Source organism: Canis lupus, chromosome 10 (genome assembly GCF_003254725.2).
Source record: "Canis lupus dingo isolate Sandy chromosome 10, ASM325472v2, whole genome shotgun sequence".
Taxonomy (NCBI): domain Eukaryota; kingdom Metazoa; phylum Chordata; class Mammalia; order Carnivora; family Canidae; genus Canis; species Canis lupus.
Window position 1 is genome coordinate 14039132 of NC_064252.1, and position 17899 is coordinate 14057030.

Sequence of the window (17899 nt, forward strand, 5' to 3'; positions counted from 1 at the left end):
GCGGAGCCCGGCGGCCGGGGGTGAGCGCGCGGGGCCCAGGGACACCCCCGACCCCCGACCTGCGGTCCGGGGGGGGGCGGGTCCCCGGGGAGGGACGCTCGCGGCCCTGGGCGGCCGGGACCCGGAGGCTGTGCGCACACACGCGGGCACACCGGCGCGCGCACATGCACACGCGCTCGCACACCCGCGCCCGGGCCTCCCCACGGGGACCGCGAGCCGAGGCGGGGCAGCGGCCGCCTGACGGGGACGGCCCGGCCGGGCCCCGGGCGCTCACCTGCCTCCTCCGGAGCTCGGGGCCGCGGTGCGCCCTCCCCGCCGCCGCCTGGAGCGCCCGGGGAGCGGGTGCGGGCGGCGGCTGCGGCGCGCACAGCCCGGGCGGCGGGTGCATGGCCGGGGCGTCCCCCCGCCCCCGTCCCCCGTCCCCCTCCTCCCGCCGCCGCCGCCGCCGCCGCCGCTCCTGCTCCGCCCGGAGGACCGAGCGCCGCGGCGGGCGCGGGGAGCGGGAGCGGAAGCCCTAAGTTCCCGGCGCGGCTCCCCGCCCCCGGCCGCCCAGGCCCCGCCGGAAGGCGCCCGCGGGAAGCCGCTGGGGAGGCGCGCGCGGGGGCCGGCGAGCCCGGGGGGCGGGGGCCGCGCGAGTAGCGCTCCCCAACTTGGGCGCGTCCGGGGCGCGCGGGGGGCGCGCGGGGGGCGCCCGAGGGGAGCCGGCGCGGCGTCGCGGCCCCCGGCCCGCCTGCGCTCTCGGATGCCGGCCCGGGCGGCTCGGCCGCGGGGGGTGCCGGGGGGGGCGGGGGCGGAGGAGGAGGAGGAGGAGGAGGCTGTGTGATGGCCCTGGACGGCGCGCGGGGGGCGCGAGACGAGGAGAGCAGAGAGAAGAAGAAGAAAAAGAAGAGGAGGAAGAAGGAGGAGGAGGAGGAGGAAGGGGAGGAGGAGGAGGAGGGGGCCGAGGCCGGCGGCTCGCCGTCCGCGGCCACCATGGGGGACGGGGACGCGGGCGGCCGGGGGCTGGCGGGGGCGCGGCCCCGGGGCACGGAGCGCCCCTCGGCGGTGCACGGGCGGCTGGTGCTGGCCTTCGCCGTGTGCATCGTGGCGCTGCTGGCGGTCACCGCGCTCGCCGTGCTGCTCAGCCTGCGCTTCGACGGGTGCGGGCCGGGCGCCCCCGGCGGCGCCCCCGGCCTCCCTGCGCGCGGCGGCAACGCCAGCTTCCCGGGGCCCGCGCGGCGCGACCCGCAGGCGGGCGGGGAGGCCAGCACCCCCGGGGCCCCGGCCGCGCGGCCGCCGTCGGACGCGGAGCGGGAGCGGGAGCGGGAGCGGGAGCGGGAGCGGGGGCCCGAGCGCGAGCCCGAGCGCGAGCACCCCTGGACGCACCTGCGCCTGCCGGGCCACCTCAAGCCGCTGCACTACAACCTGATGCTCACCGCCTTCATGGACAACTTCACCTTCTCCGGGGAGGTCAACGTGGAGATCGCGTGCACCAACCGCACCCGCTACGTCGTGCTGCACGCCTCCCGCGTGGCCGTGGACAAGGTGCAGCTGGCCGAGGACCGCGCGGCCGGGGCCGTGCCCGTGGCCGGCTTCTTCCTCTACCCGCAGACCCAGGTCCTGGTGGTGGTGCTCAACCGCAGCCTGGACGCGCACCGCAACTACAACCTGAAGGTCGTCTACAGCGCGCTCATCGAGAACGAGCTGCTGGGCTTCTTCCGCAGCTCCTACGTGCTCCACGGGGAGAGGAGGTAGGACGGAGGCGGCGCCCCGGGCCGCCCCACCCAGCCCGGCTGCTCGGACGCGCGCACGCCCGCCCCGGGGACCCCGCGGACCCCCGGTCCTCCGGGAGATGGGGGGGGCAGGACGCGAAGGTGGGGGCTGGGGCGGTCACCTCCCCCCACGCCCCGACACAGCCCCGCAGCCCCAGGGCGCGCAGCGGTGCTTCGAGGGTGCAGGTGTGCGATGGGAGCCATGCATGCCCCCGGGGCCTCAGAAGCCTGCCAGGAGGCCGTCGAGGGAAGCTACGGGAGGGCCCGAGGCTGGGGGTGCAGCCCAGCCAGGTAGGGTGTCGGTGCAGGGCGGCCAGGCAGGTAGGGTGTCGGTACAGGGAGACCAGGCAGGTAGGGTGTCTGTGCAGGGTGATTAGGCAGGTAGGGTGGCTGTGCAGGGCAACCAGGCAAGTAGGGTGTCTGTGCAGGGCAACCAGCCAGGTAGGGTGTCCATGCAGGGCGACCAGGCAGGTAGGGTGTCCGTGCAGGGCGACCAGCCAGGTAGGGTGTCTGTGCATGGCAACTAACCAGGTAAGGTGTCCGTGCAGGGAGACCAGCCAGGTAAGGTGTTAGTGCAGGGCAACCAGCCAGGTAGGGTGTCGGTGCAGGGAGACCAGCCAGGTAGGGTGTCTGTGCAGGGAGACTAGGCAGGTAGGGTGGCTGTGCAGGGCGACCAGCCAGGTAAGGTGCCAGTGCAGGGCAACCAGACAAGTAGGGTGTCTGTGCAGGGCAACCAGCCAGGTAGGGTGTCTGTGCAGGGCGACTAGCCAAGTAGGGTGTCCATGCACGGCAACCAGCCAGGTACGGTGTCCGTGCAGGGAGACCAGCCAGGCAGGGTGTCAGTGCAGGGCGACCAGGCAGGTAGGGTGTCCATGCAGGGCGACCAGCCAGGCAAGGTGTCCGTGCAGGGCGACCAGGCAGGTGTCTGTGCAGGGCGACCAGCCAGGCAGGGTGTCCGTGCACGGGATGTCCTGCACTGTGCTGGTGGCCAGCGACCAGCTGACAGTGAGCTTTGGCTGCCTGAAGTTTCCCCAGACTGGAAGTTGAGATTGGGAGCAGGGAGCACAGGTCCAGGGAACAGACCCAGGGGGAGGGCGACAGGGGCCCCCGGGGGACCCAGGACCAGGGAGGAATGTCGTTGCAGGGGCTGCTAACACTCTCCACGCAGAGTGACTCTGGCTTTTTGTTGATGTTGTTGTTGTTGTAGTTGTTGAGTTACTGCCCCTGGGAACAACTCCGGGGTTGGAAAGGGGGAAAGCTAGCCGTCAGCATCCGGAGCCTCGTTAGCGAGGCCCTCGGATGCTTCTGTAGATTTGGGGGTATTTTATGCTGTTTTACTGAGAGGCTTGTGGGGCTTTTCGCCGCTTGTTTAGAGCGCAGGTTTCAGAGCCCAGCAGAAGCGGGTTCGAATCCCAGATGCAGCGCCAGCCGGGCAGCGGCTGGGAGGGGCTGATGAGGCTGTTGGGGGCCCGGAGGGGGCCGCCTCTAGCGCTTGGCTGGCAAAACGTATTGACTCAGTCCCCAGAGAGCCTTGCGTGGAAGGGGCTCCCGACACCTCCTGTCTTACAGGTAGGGAAACGGAGGCACAGAGAAGCCAAGTAGTTGCTCACATAGGGAGCCCACAAAGCAGGGATTTAGATCCACCCAGCTCGGCTTCGGAGCCCATGCTTTTAGTTTTGACTTGGTGACAGTAATAGTAGTGGCATCCTCACAGGGTTGTCGTGGGTGTCCACGGGCGCTGACCTGCCCTGGAAGTGCTTCCTGCTAGCTGTTAGGGGTGCCCCGGGTGGTCGCCTCTGGAGCACAGTGCTGAATGAATAAGCAGGGGACTCTTCCCTTTGCCCTCACCCATTGCATTTAAAATAACTTGGATTAATGCAACAGCTATAGGGCCAGCAAACAACCGAAAGGGACTTAAAAAAGAAATCCACGACCTTAGAGGTAGAGGCAGGTGGGAGGTTAGCGATGATGCCCCTGGGAGAGCCTCTCTTGTTCTCAAATGATTTTCACAACAGCAGAGCCCCAGGCTTCTAAGGGGGTGCCCCCCACCACCCGCCCCGTGCCTGCCATCCGCAGGCTTATCAGCGGAGACGTGGGTCTCCGACTTTGGTTTTCCGATGCACCAGGGCTCATGGTGTCTGGAAACTTCCAGAAGTTGTTCCTGTACGGGAGGCTGGGCCATTTCAGCGAGGTGCGGAGACCTCGGTTCTAGGCTTTAGAGAGAGCCGTGCAGCAGCTCAGCTGCGTCCCCGGCGCTTCCCTGGCTGTGTGACGCCGGCCAAAGCCTGCTAGGAGTGAGCGTGTGAATTATGCACTTTCAAACTCCTGCGATCAGACGTGGACGATTGAAACCCTCTGCCACCGCTTCTTCCAATGTGTCCTAAACAATACAGAATAAATATATATATATTTAAGACCCACGGTCTTATCAGATATGGGGGAAAAGGCAGAGAAGGCAAATTTGCATGTTGTGTTGGGAAACAAGCTTATGTGAAAATGTCAATAGTGGGAGTTTGCATATCACTGACAAATCTTGCTCTGGCGAAATGAGTGCTTCCAACAAATCCTATTTTTCTTTTTTTTTGAGGCATGCCAAAATATATTTGTTGGAACTGAGTTTGTTTTGGTCAGTGTGTTCGAATTAACAGGACTCTTAAAAAGACCAGATGTTTCTGCTTGACCCGTAACTGATTTCTTGTAGCCCTAGTGCATGTTTGTGTCCAAACTCTCCTTTAGTTTTCTCCCAAAGATGTAAATGACTGGGTTATAAGTTTAACCTGGGGCACATGTGGCTGCACTCTGCATCTCAATAGAAAATCAGCATTCAGTACTTCTGGAAATATCAGCACGGTTTTGTTTCTAAACAGCATCTTAGAGAAAGTCCTTGTTTCTCTTTAGTTTTTTTTTTTGTTGTTGTTGTTGTTTTGTTTTTGTTTTTGTTTTTTTCCCCTTCGAAACTAGAGCGAATATGATAATTTCTCGAGTGTTTCTAACTGGAGTTGAAATGGCCAAGGAAATCTCTGTTCACAATTATGTAAACGTGGACATGTATTCATTTGTTTATTTTTATTCTTTTAAAAAAGATTCTACTTACTTATTTGAGAGAGAGAGGTAGAGGGAGAGAGAGAGAGAGAGCACAAGTAGGGGGGAGAGGGAGAAGGTTCCTCGCTGAGCAGTGGGGCCAATTTCTGGGATCCTGACCTAAGCTGAGGGCAGACACTTAACCCACTGAGCCACCCAGGTGCCCCTAAATCTTTTTTTTTAAAGATTTATTTATTTATTCATGATAGACATAGAGAGAGAGAGAGAGGCAGAGACACAGGCAGAGGCAGAAGCAGGCTCCACGCCGGGAGCCCGACGCGAGACTCGATCCCGGGACCCCAGGATCAGCCCTGGGCTGAAGGGAGGCTCCAAACCGCTGAGCCACCCAGGGATCCCCATCCTTTTTTTTTTTTTTTTTTTTTTTTTTTTTTTTTAACTGTTGTCGTTACTATGGCTACTTGGATAATTTTTTTTTTTTTTTTTTTTTTTTAACATACCAATGTCAGGAGCTCAGTCAGGTTTGGACTTTGGTGATGATTTCTTCCCCAAAATGCACTGTAAATTTGATACTTTAAAACGCACTTTCCAAGAGGACGAGGATGTAAATCCCCAACTTTCATCGGATTAATGAGTAAATATCTTGGTGTTTAGTGAGTTGTAATTTTTGCCAAGCTAATCATCGGATAGCTTTTGTCATAGACACACATATTCCTTCCGCCAGGGGGGCGTCAGGGGGAGCAACTGGAAACACTTACAAGAGCAGCACCGATCCGGTCCACCTTACTCAGGCTGTGTGGAGACAGCTGGTTAACACCCAGTCAGTCTGATTCTTTGGTTTACTCCCCGGAGGTGTGAGAAAGAACTTGGGTGAGGGGTGCCTGGCTGGCTCAGCGGTTGAGCATCTGCCTCTGGCTCGGGGCGTGATCCCGTAGCCGCAGGATCGAGTCCCCCATCGGGCTCCCTGCATGGAGCCTGCTTCCCCCTCTGCCTGTGTCTCTGCCTGTCTCTGTGTGTCTCTCATGAATAAATAAATAAAATCTTAAAAAAAAAAAAAGAACTTGGGTGGACGCAGGAAAATCAGATTTCACTGTTGCTATGAACTGTGAGCCCCGGAAGATGTAAGAGCCCCCCCCTAGGCATGGGATGAGGCCTGGTTTTGTCCTCCAGGGAACCTTTCCTGCTCCCGTCCTGCACTGGAGGAAGGGGGAGGACAGGCTCGCCCTCCGAGCCCAAGGCTCCTCTCCCTGCAGTGGCTCCCAGGAAATTCACCACTTGTTGAATATTGCAAATAAGTAAATTCTCTTGCGTGTGAGGTGATCACACCCCACAGTGAATCAGCTCCGTCATTTCCCCCTCAGGTTGGTGCATAGCAGACAGACGATAAGGGTGTGTATTTATGCCATAGTACCCTAAAGTAGCCCATACTTGCTTAGGATTAGGTGTATGTTCATCTACCTGAAGTAATTGCTACTTTCGGGGAGCCAGATGGCAAGCATACCCATGTTCAAAGTAGGGTGCCTTAATTTAGAACCAGATGGTTGGATTGAAAGAGGAAATTTACTCAAAGTAAATGAATATTTATATTTTATCCACTTTCAAAAGGGAGACTGTTTTTTGTTGCTTTTTGCTTTTTTTTGGACAAACTTTGATTGGGTCCATAACATGCCACAGTCACAGAAGAGGAGATGGAAATGGGTGGGCTTTTTCTATAAAGGATTATTGAAAGAGAGACCGTGATCTCCTAGTAAAATGGGAAAATAACATTGTGGCTCTCCAAGAGAATTGCAAAGAACTCTTTTGCAAAAAAAAAAAAAAAAGAAAAAAAAAAGAAAAAAAAAAACCTTGTGGAGAGAAGAGAGGATTTTCTGGATCTGCGTTTGATCTTCTATGGTATTAGTGTATATGGCTTGATGCCTTGTACCTTTCTGGTCTGAATTAATAATCATGATATTTAAAAAAAGCTAGAAAACCACCACATTGCTGGTATACGGGAAGCAGCCTCATTTGCCGCATTCACGCTGGTGAGGCAGTATCTTCACACGACCAAGTTAGAGTTCATGTCTTTTTGCTCCTCTATGGAAGCCTCTGAACCGAAAAATTTGCAAGAACCATTTATTTCTATGAAAACTTCTTCTTCTTCTTTTTTTAAATTTTATTTAAAATAAAATTTTTATTTTTATATATTTTTTAATTTTATTTTTAATTTTATTTTTTTAGGATTCCTTAGTGGACTTAGCTCATTGTTTTCCCGACAGGCACACATGACCATGTGGCCCAGACTGAGTCCATCCAGTGCTGGATTTGGGTCCCAATTCAGAATGCTACCAGGAACCCACATCTAGAAAATAGTCTTAAAAAAGCCTTGATTAGTTAATAATGGGTGATGACTCATTGAGGTAGGAAAATCCAGACCATGGGTGTTTGGTCTTGCCATGTTTTCCGTGGTGCCATCTGATTCGATGACCTGGGACGGTGATACACTCTATATTCCTCTCAAAGACTTGGATTAGTTTGCCGGTGGTTTTCTTTGTACAAAGTAGGCGGGCCGGCTCCAAATCTCTTTCAGACAAAGGTGGACCTTGTGCCTTGTTTGGTCTGCAAAGCATGTTTATCTCCTCAAACCAGTTCTCACCACTGGGTATGGGAACGGGCTTGAGGGTGATGGTTTAGGTTGGCTGAGGATGGGGACATTTGTCCTTGTGATGGCAAGAATAAGACTCCCTTCTTTGCGCACAGCCTCCAGGAATGATATTAAAGGGGCAAGGAAGGAAGGATTGATGTTTAGGGCATTTTTCATGGTGGGTAAGGCTGTTCCCCTTGCCCCCATCCTTCTCCCTCCAGCCGGCGGTGACCATCATCATCGTCAAAATCGTCCACGTCATTTTGGTTATCCGCGTGTCCTTTAACGCGCTTTCAGATTCGCAGCGGTGGCCGGGTCCCCTCCCCCCCAAGTTTCTCAAAGTCCCGTGTCGCCCTGCTTGTTGCTGCTGGAGGCCGGATGCTCTCTCCGCAGCCAGGGCCTCCCCACTTGCCACGTGGAACTCTGGCGAATATAAGAGGAAACATGCTGCCCGCTCTCGGTTTCCTGGCCGATCCTGAGGGACCCCACGCGGCCAGAGGGTCTGATGGTGTCGGGAAGAAGGTGGGCAGGGTGAGGCCCCCCCGCCCACCGCCCTGGCTCAGCTGTCCTGCCTCCCCCATTTCTGAATAAATGAGTGGCTGCGTGGCTCAGGGAGCTCCAGCTCTGGTTTTCCAGGGATAGGGTGAGCGGCTTCCTCCCACCCCACCCCTGTGTTCACTCGCGGGGGAACGTTTTAATGTAATTATTCACATCTTTCCTTATGACTATACAGCTGGAAAAAAAAAGAAAAAAAGACTCCGGGGATGGGTAGACAAAGAATGGAGTTCAAAGGTGACCCCTCTTGGTCACTTTTGTTACCTTGTAAGAATAGGGCCCAGCCACTTGGGTTGTGCTGTTAGATGGAAAAGCAGGTGCGTGCGTAGGGTATTCCGGGACGCAGGATCCAGCTGCCGGGCCCAGGTCCTGCCTCTGCCCCTTGACCCTGGCCAGATTTCCTGGCTGTTCTGTGCCTGGTACCCTCACCTGGAAAATGGGGATAATGAAACCCTGTGTCATAGGGTCATGGTGAGGATCACGAGTTAGGTGGTAAAGCCCTTAGAGCCTCATGTGCCCGTCGGTGAACTCGCTTGGGGGCATCAATATCATTATATGACTCAGAGGCAGGGTGTCCACTGGTTGTGTTGGGGCCAGGTCCCGTAGGGCCAGGATTCCCGCCCCGGGTGCTCTGCTTGCCAGCCAGCTGGTGGGTGGTGGTGGCTGTGGACGTCCCTTCTGGTGCTCTTGGTTCTGCCCCATGAGCCCAGTACAGACGGGGGAGGGGAAGCAGGGCCTTGGCACCTGAGGAGGAGGGTGCAGCGGCGAGGACACCTGCGCCGGGGGCCGGGGGCCGGTGAGGCCAGCAGGTGCACAGCTCTCCTCATCGCACTGCTCTTGGCTGGGGTGAGGACAGCAGAGACCGGGGCCTTCTGTCCCCTGGAGGCCAGCGCAGCAAGTGCCAAGAGGAGGGCACCCTAGTCATCAGCTGCTGTTCCAAGACTTCCCCGGAGTCCTGACGGCGGCCGTACTTTATGATGCTTACTTGGGATGCTCTGCCTCCTCCTGATACTCAACAAATGAACCTCAGACACTAGTTTATTTATTTTTACGAGAACCCAATATCACGGCCTGCAAAGGTAATCGTGGCGCCTTCCTGATACTCTTCATCAATGGTGGTCAAGCACTCAGGACTCAATTTTGATAAGAGTATTTAGTACACAAGGAGGGAAACAATTATGAATATTGTGCTCTGTTTTTATAACACGATTATTCACATATGCACCACTTCCTACATACATATTGCTGGCATTATTGCATTATGTTTTTAGTCTACTAGAATGGTTATTTAAAAAAAATAGATTACACGCTTGCGTGTAGCACTGAATATTCAGCAGGAGCACTTTTCTTCTGAAATGGCAGAGGTTTAATGACTCATTGAAGTACATAAAAACACACAGTCTAAACAACGGCCCGTTTGGGCTTAAAACGTTTTGAGTAATAGTTTGCATTTTGATCAACAGCCTTAACTTTAAACGGGACACGTGTAACTTCCATGACCTTGCACCTGCGTCCATCTCCTGCAAACAGTTGAATAGTAACTAGATGTTTCGATTGGGACTTTTCTTTAGATTTGGGGAGTTTTTATCAACAGTCTGAACCTATTGCAACACCAGGCAAATCACAGTAGCAACAGAGGGAAGTCCAGAGGCCCTTGGTCACCGCTGTGTGTGTGGCATGCATACATGTGGCCCAAATGGAAACCTCTGGAGTAGGGCGTGCCTTTTGTGAGGTTCTCTGGGTTTGGGTGGGCTCCACCGTGAAAAGGCGTGAATCAATCTGAATGCTAACAGGGTCATGCAAATGTTGTTGTTGCTTTTTTTTTTTTCTCTGCCTATTTTAACTTTATGAAAAGGCAAACTGAAAATAATGGAACAGAAATTGTTTTGCATCACATACAGTAATTTGTTGGCAATATCAACCGACGTTAATGCATTACTTCTGCTGGATCTTATCATAATGACTTGACACAAGTAGCTTGCCTGGTGAACTTCCGCAGAAATAAGAAGAAATCAATTCTCGGTATCCTTCAGAGGCAACGCAGAGCTGAACGCTCTCCTTCTTAGCTCAACCAAAATGTCAAATGGGCAAGTTGTTAAGAAATAAAGTAATTTATTTTAGATGGAAGAGAATTAAAATACATGTATATTATTTATATTTTTCTAGTTATGCTGGAGTGACATTCTCGGAATGGCACTTGTAGGATGTCACTTTTGGAAGTGGCATTTTTTTTTTATGGTAATGGGGAGATTCATTAAAAGATTAAAATGATTTTGTTTGAAAAAAGCAGGAGAAAAACAGAAAACGAAATACTTGTCCCTATTACCTTCTGCCTGCTGTTTTATATTTACTTCTCCCTGCATTTACATGTGTATGTCGTATCCATACCGTATAGTAAAATGTTTTCTATTTTTAATTGATTTTTTTTTTTTTTTTTGGTATTTCTTCTATCTGGTGTCTTGCTACCACCTGCAACTCACTGCGGCCTTACTTAAAACCCAAATTCAATATTTTCCATTCCAAGTCACCTTGTTTAGGGGCCTCTTTGATGGTTTTAATGACAGTCAACAGAAAAGAAGTCTCTCTTCCACCAATTGGAGGCAATCTTAACATACATAAAACCAAGACAGAATTGTATCTTGGAAATGCAAGGGACGCTGTAGCCTGTTGGGGGAACAGAGCCTCGACCTCGGTCTCTTTATGAGATAGGGGAGTATCGAGGGTGAGAGAGATGTTAGGGATGGGCCCCCAGTGCTGAGACCTGACCCAGCCAGCATGCAGGAGAACAGACTTCATACCAACTGAATAAGCGAGTTAATTTTTTCTTTAAAGGGTTGTTTCTCTTAGGCTTCTTCCTCCATGAAGCCTCTTGAGCTCCAGAGGCAGGTGCTTCTCAACTGGGTGAATTGCCCCCCCACCCTCCTCCCCACCCAGGGTTGCAAAGCCAGGCTGGGGAGGGCTACCGGCACCTAGTGGAAGGGCCCCCGGGGATGCTGCTGAGCACCCTGCCGTGCACAGGCAGCCCCCAACAAAGAACAGTTGTCCAACCTAAAATGTCAGTGGTCCCGAGACTGAGAAGCCTCTTTTTGGGAGGTGGTAGTTTCTTCCTACATCTTCCTCTTTGGCCACGGCTTTTTGTATAATACCTGTTTAGATATTTATTTAATTCCTTTTATTAAGAGTATAAACTCCTCGAGGGAAGGAAGCATATATATTTATCTTTTTCTCCTCAGCATCGAACACTCAAGGACGATGATTAAGAGAAACATGTTATTACAAGAGCTTGTGGTAAAAAGCTGTTTAGCGGTAGCGTAATTTAATATTTGAAAAATCTCATCAAATTCAGGGAATATTTTATTTCTCAATTTTGTTCAGTTATAGGATCTTGGGCTTGGAAAAGACCTAAAAAGTAATCTAGTCCGACCGCTCTTCTTTACCAAGGGACTTCTTTTGATTTCCTAAATACCGAATTGAAATTCAATTGCAATCGTCCTCAGTTGCCAGACTGTGAAATTGGTATTTTCTCATTTAGACATTATCAGAATATATGGTGGCCCTCTGTGCATAGATATATACTGTGTGTGTGAATTCATTAGGAATATTAATTGCAGAAAAAGACACTAGATGGTCTTTATATTCCCTTCAACCCTGAGAATCAGTGACTTAAATTGGTAGCTTTACCAACATATTTACTTACTATGTAAGGCAAAAAGAGACTGAACAGCATGACTCTTCTATATAAATATTTGGTTTATTAATTTCTCATTAACCCAGAGGTAATCTTCTACATCTAATAAATTCCCACCCATTAATTACTGAATGCCAAAGACACCTTTGATTTTTACTTAGTGACTCATACATTCTAATTGCAACCCTTCTGTTGAACTCTTACAGAACTTTCCCCACAATAGGATGAGTTGTCTACTTTATGACCTTAAGGACAAAAGTGGTTATATGTTAAAAAAAAAAATCCTACCATGTACCTAATACAGTGAAAAACTCACACACAGCAGATGACATCTGTTCTGTGGTGGAGCTGGAGTTCTGATAACTTGAAAGTTAAAAAGGAACACTTTTTCCCCCATCTGTGGAATCCTGTGGGTAACTTTTAAACAGCTCAGGAAAGAAATATCAAGCTCAGTGGGCATTTCTATTAATAAGATGGAAAGATGAGATTCAAAAACATTATGAAAGACAGAAGCAAATGAAGAGAAAATTGTAAGTGGGTTCATTTTAGCTAAAAAGCACTGATATTTGATTAAACAAAACTATATGACTCTCAATAGAAAACCATAAGGGAAAATATTACCATGGTCCTGGCACGTTTGGAAAAAAAGAACCTTTTATTACCAATAGTCAAACTAAAATGTTGTTTATAAATTATGGCTAAAGGTTATTTTACTGTTCTTGAAATATAACTACTTTTTACTCAGATGCAGAAAATGTGACTTCCAGATTCAGCTTTGCACTAATTGCTGGTGTCACTTTGGACAAATCACTTAACCCTACTGGAACCATTTTTCATCTTAGAAGTTTATGAGAGCCGGACAATTTGTTTCTAAGATTGCTTCCAACTTTAGCCTCATATTTGTCTGAAGATTTGTAGTTAAAACTTCTTTCCCATATATTATGTCATTTTATCATCTCCACAGCTTTGGAAGGAAGGGCTAGGACGCATTATTATTTTCCTTCTACTAATGGAAAAATAGGCTCAGGCAGTTACCCAAGCCTGGTATGTAGCAACCCACTACCATTTCTAAGATAATTTGCCCCAAATCCTCTTTCTGAGAGTTAAGTATATAATTCATCTTTAGAATGTCTTATTTTTTCTCTATTTCAAAATTAACTTTTAAAAAAGCAGACTCTCAACGATAAATGTAGGCTTCATAGTGTTAAAAAGGTATAAACATTTACATCTGATGGTTTGAGCCAGGGATAGCCAATAAGATTCAATGCACATGTCAACTCCTATTGATTGGTGGTAGCTGCCTGAAGTGCTATGCTGAGAATAATTTTGAGACCGGGTTTGGGCTCAGTGGGAAAGTGTGCCACGTTAGATTAACCGTGAGCACCGTGGATGATGGAGAGGGGAGTGGTGGCAGGACTACTTATGGGGGAAAGAGCCTTTTAAAGAAAGGACTTCAGCACTCAGTAATGTTTTCTGAGGGGTCTGGTGTTGACTTGCCTTATATCGAGTTTTGTGACTAGTGTTATCAGAAAAGTTTAATTGATCTGTGTCACGAATGTTATCATAAATCATGGCTTCTTTTGCAAGGTAGGACAGTGTCCTTAAAGTACCTAGTTTGAGTATTCTCATTCGTAACCCTAACCATGAAAGAATATAGAGGTTGCGTCTTATTAGAGTTTTAATGAGATGCAACTTTGCAGTTTGATCTGAAAACCTGAGGGCACTGGATATAGCTTATATAGGTATGTACACATATATGCACATTGACATGCTTATTATATGGATATTTATTTTATGAATTTGCATGTATTATATTAACAGAATACCGAATTTATAATTTATGTAATAAATATATATTAGGAGTCGTAAAAACCAAGAGTCTCTGGATTCTTCAATATAAACATGTGTTAAATCATTCCAAGAAATGGGACGCCTGGGTGGCTCAGTGGTTGGGCACCTGCCTTTGGCTCAAGGGGTGATCCTGGGATCGAGTCCCACGTCGGGGTCCCTGGAGGGAGCCTGCTTCTCCCTCTGCCTGTGTCTCTGCCTCTCTCTCGTGTCTGTGTCTTTCACGAATAAATAAATAAATCTTAAAAAAAAATCATTCCGATAAAGGCTAAAGACCTTGTGAATCAGTGGCTGCCCTTTATTAACTGCCTGATGGTTGCTCTTCATCTTTCGCAGTGATACGTTCTTTATATCCTTTTTCTCCCACTAAGCTTTACAGTACTTTTTAAAAGTTAGGCTTGATTATTTCCTTTCAAGCAACGAACACCCAAGCCTTAGGGAAATATAGTAATCATTCAGGGTGAAACAACTGAGAATGTTGTGAAGCCAGAATTTAGACCAACTTTTGTCAGGTTTCAAAGTCCTTAACAAAATCAGCCCATGTCTAGCTAAAATTTGAGGGCACAGGTGTTTCCCACTGGTGATCTATATTCTGCATGTATTTGATGACGACTTTTGGATTTTAGTTTCCCTGTCGTTACTTGTACACCTTTAGAGGAGAAAGTGGGGAAAGTGGGGGCGTACCAAAAAGGAGAACTATTATTTTCCAGTATTTACCAATAGGATGCCACTGAGTTGTTTCTCGGTAGTGAGTTTTTGTTTGTTTGTTTGTTTGTTTATTTATTTATTTATTTGTATTAAGCACTGGTCTGGGTTTAGAGAATTTCCTTTATTGAGATAGAGACTCCCCTCGAAGAATTTTTATTGTTGGGGATATATATGTATATAAATTATTCTTTCATGCTCTTCATGTACTGAAGTTCGGTTCAAAAAAAGTACTTTGTGATTTGGAAAAATATATTATCAGCAGAAGCATGTAAAATGGTCATAACTTAACTCAAGCCGTAAATGTAATTCAGAATGTCCTTTTCTTTTTTCCAGATTCCTCGGTGTTACGCAGTTTTCACCCACACATGCCAGAAAGGCATTTCCTTGTTTTGACGAGCCAATCTACAAGGCCACTTTCAAAATTAGCATCAAGCATCAAGCAACCTATTTATCTTTATCGAATATGCCAGTGGAAACTTCCGTGTTTGAGGAAGATGGATGGGTTACGGATCACTTTTCACAGACCCCTCTCATGTCTACATATTATTTAGCCTGGGCGATTTGCAACTTCACATACAGAGAAACTACCACCAAGAGTGGGGTTGCAGTAAGTATTTTAAATATGTTTTTAGATAATGTACACACTGTACGGTCATCTGATTTCTGGATTAACCATGAGTTGTTTTTATCTTCTTCTAGTCTTATGTGGCTAAATTCTTTTGCTAACCCTTGGGAAGGGTCAGACTCTTCTGGTCTCAAGACTCTAACAAAACTGTTTTATTCATGCCCAGCCCTCTTGTCCCTTTCGCCACCTCCCCCGCCATCCCAGTCCCTCTTGATCTTCAGAGTATTTTTAAAACACCTGTCGTCTACTTGGCACGTTGCTTTTTGTTTATATGCCTGGGAAAGCTGTTTCTTTTTATTGTGAAATATTTCATGTAAAGAATAATATAATAAACTCCACAAACCTACTAGCCAGCTATAGAGAATCTAAACGTTTTACCGTCTTTGCTCTAGTGTAACTTAGTTTTTGAGAAAGTAATACATAGTGGGTAGAGTCGAAGCCCTCTGTGTACACCCATCTGATCTCATCACCTTGCCTCTTCCTTTAGAGATGACTACTGTTCTGAATTTGATGTTTGCCATTTCTATGCATATTATCATACAATTGTCATGTATGTATATATATATTTCTACAATAGATGTCGTGCTTTAAAATCTCATGTGTTTTATATTATAGATATCATTCTGCACCTTATTTTTATTTCATTTTAGTTTTTGCGTAAAATTATGTTTTTGTGGTTTATCTGAATAGGATGGGTTGAGTGAAACATTTTAATTTTTCTGATTTTGAAAGATTAACGACAATGCTCAATGAACATTTTTGTTCACAAGTTCTTCCGTCCATGTGCTAGAATTTCTAAAGGGTATAACACTTCTCTTAGCCCGTAACACCCAACTGCGTAGAGATGTGTTCTTAGGGGAGCATGATATATAGGAAGCCTGAGAAGTCATGCTCTGCATTCGATTTATAATAAGAATCAATTGAACTGTCTGTGACAACTATCATCTGTGACAGCATGGTGTTCTAAGCATTTTTTGCATGCTGTTGGATTGCACTAGTCAGGCCAGGTCAGGCCATGCTGAGTTAACAACTTCCTCATCATTTCAATGGCTTACACAATAAATACACATCTGTTTTAAGTTTTATGTCACCCTTAAAGCAAAGTATTGATTCCGTTTTTCTAGATGAATAAAGTAAATTGAGGTTTAAAGAGATTAGGTAACTTACCCAAAGTCAAAAAGTAAACAAACGGTAGAGCTGCAAGACAAACTTTTGTTGGTGTGATCCCAAATTTTGGGCTTTCTCTCCCCATGTACCCTGGGAACTCTGTTTCATCATTTTAGCTGTATGTCTATAGAAGAATTCAAGTAATAATTCTCCCCATCCAGTGGCCATCATATTTAGTGTTGCTCGAATGTAAAAAGGAATTAATAGAAATCTATATTCTTGTTCTGTAGGAAGTTCATAGGTCTATAACAACCTAAATTTTGAAAAATAGTTCTAGATAAGTAAATTTTTCTCAGTGTTACTTTCGATTTAAATCACTGCAGGACCTATTTAAAAAAATAAAATATGCTTGCATAAAAAATTAATGCCACTATTGAAGAACTGTGTACAGTGAATTAATCTACATAATCATTAAAATTAGGTCCTTATTGCTGGCTGTAGAGGGCCAGAAAACATTTTACTCTTCTCAACTTATTTGATATGTTGAATTCCTCTGATGTTTGTTGATGTCTCCTATGGAAACTTCAAGTTTATTGAACTTTAACACTTCAATACATGTTTGGCCACACACAGAAAAGGAACACCAAGACATCTCATTTACTTTGACGTCTTCAAAAGTTGATGACTGGCTTGCTGTGCATCAACTTGTAGCATAGGGCACACTGGTACTGTTTTTGTTTGTTTGTTTGTTTTGTTTTTTAGTAGGTTTTCTTTAAAGCATCTTTAAAGTGTTCTCAGCCCTATACAATTAAGCTTGTTGCTAAGTGACCCATATTTAAAACCAGACATGCTCTAATTATTTAGATGTGACTTTTATTAGAGTTAAGAATCCAAGTAATTAGTAAACATTTTAAAAATCCTACTTAATAATTTTTATGTAGAAAAGATAAGACATGCTACCAGAGAACATCGAAAGGTCAACTGAAATAAAATCTTGGGTTTTATAATCTAAAAATACTAAGGATAATAAAAAGGAAAACAAAATTGCCACTGGGAGCCCTTATTTATCAACTGCGGAAACACAGTTTAAAGCTGGTTCTTTTTCTCAGTCACCCCTTGGATATCCAATCTATTTTATTTTCATTGCCTTTTCTCTTTATTACTGGTGAGGAGCACATAGGAATCACATTTCTGAACTCTTAACAGCTGGAAGGAGTGGAAGTTTAGCTTTAGGATCTTGGGTGTGAAACAGTCATGTGAAGTCTAGGTGGTCATTTTGGATCAGAAGCTGACGCAGTTTTCTTTGAGATGTGAGAGTGTAGCTAGAGTAGCTTCTTAATAAATTACAGCTGAATGGTAACAGAGCCTCAAATGTGTGTATTTGAAGCATCATCATTTACTTCTCAAGTTTTCTATACTTTGCAAGGCACTATCCTAAGTAATTTGGTTAAAAAAAGAAACTCTAAGATGCTTCTAGTACAGCGATTGCATGTGCGTATTTCAGATGAATCCAAGCTGGCAGATGTATTTTGTTGACCCATCCCTAAAATAGCTTAATATTTTTGTAATTAATTGTCGATATTTAGAAATTGAGAGAGTGCACATAAAATTATGTATTTCTGGCTTCTCTTGAAATTGGGAAGATCTTGTCACATTGGGCTCACATTCCCACTTAGCAATAATTGTTCACTTATTTATTCCTTCAATAAATATTTACTGATTGTCAGGTACTTGTCTAGGCTTTGGTGATATAGCAGCAAACAAACAACAATGTTCCTGCCCTCAGGGAACTTGCATTCTAATGAGGAGAGAGTGACAATAAGCAAATAAATGTATTATCAGGTGGTAATATTTGCTATGGAGAAAATCAGTGTGCTATGACTGGGTGGTGGCTGACCCATTTACCTGGGGCATTTGCTTCCTAGTGTAACCTCACCCAGACCACGTTTTTCTTT

At 47.3% G+C, this 17899-nt stretch overlaps 1 protein-coding gene across 1 annotated transcript in view; it reads left to right on the plus strand.

Annotated features, from left to right (window-relative positions):
* The first annotated feature begins 783 nt into the window (after nucleotides 1–783).
* Nucleotides 784–17899, plus strand: part of TRHDE (thyrotropin releasing hormone degrading enzyme) — a 368540-nt gene continuing 351424 nt past the window's right edge. The window contains exons 1-2 of the mRNA XM_025476583.3: nucleotides 784–1730; nucleotides 14546–14819. Coding sequence (XP_025332368.3) covers nucleotides 823–1730; nucleotides 14546–14819 — 1182 coding nt within the window. The 5' untranslated portion in view covers nucleotides 784–822. The remainder of the gene's footprint in view (nucleotides 1731–14545; nucleotides 14820–17899) is intronic.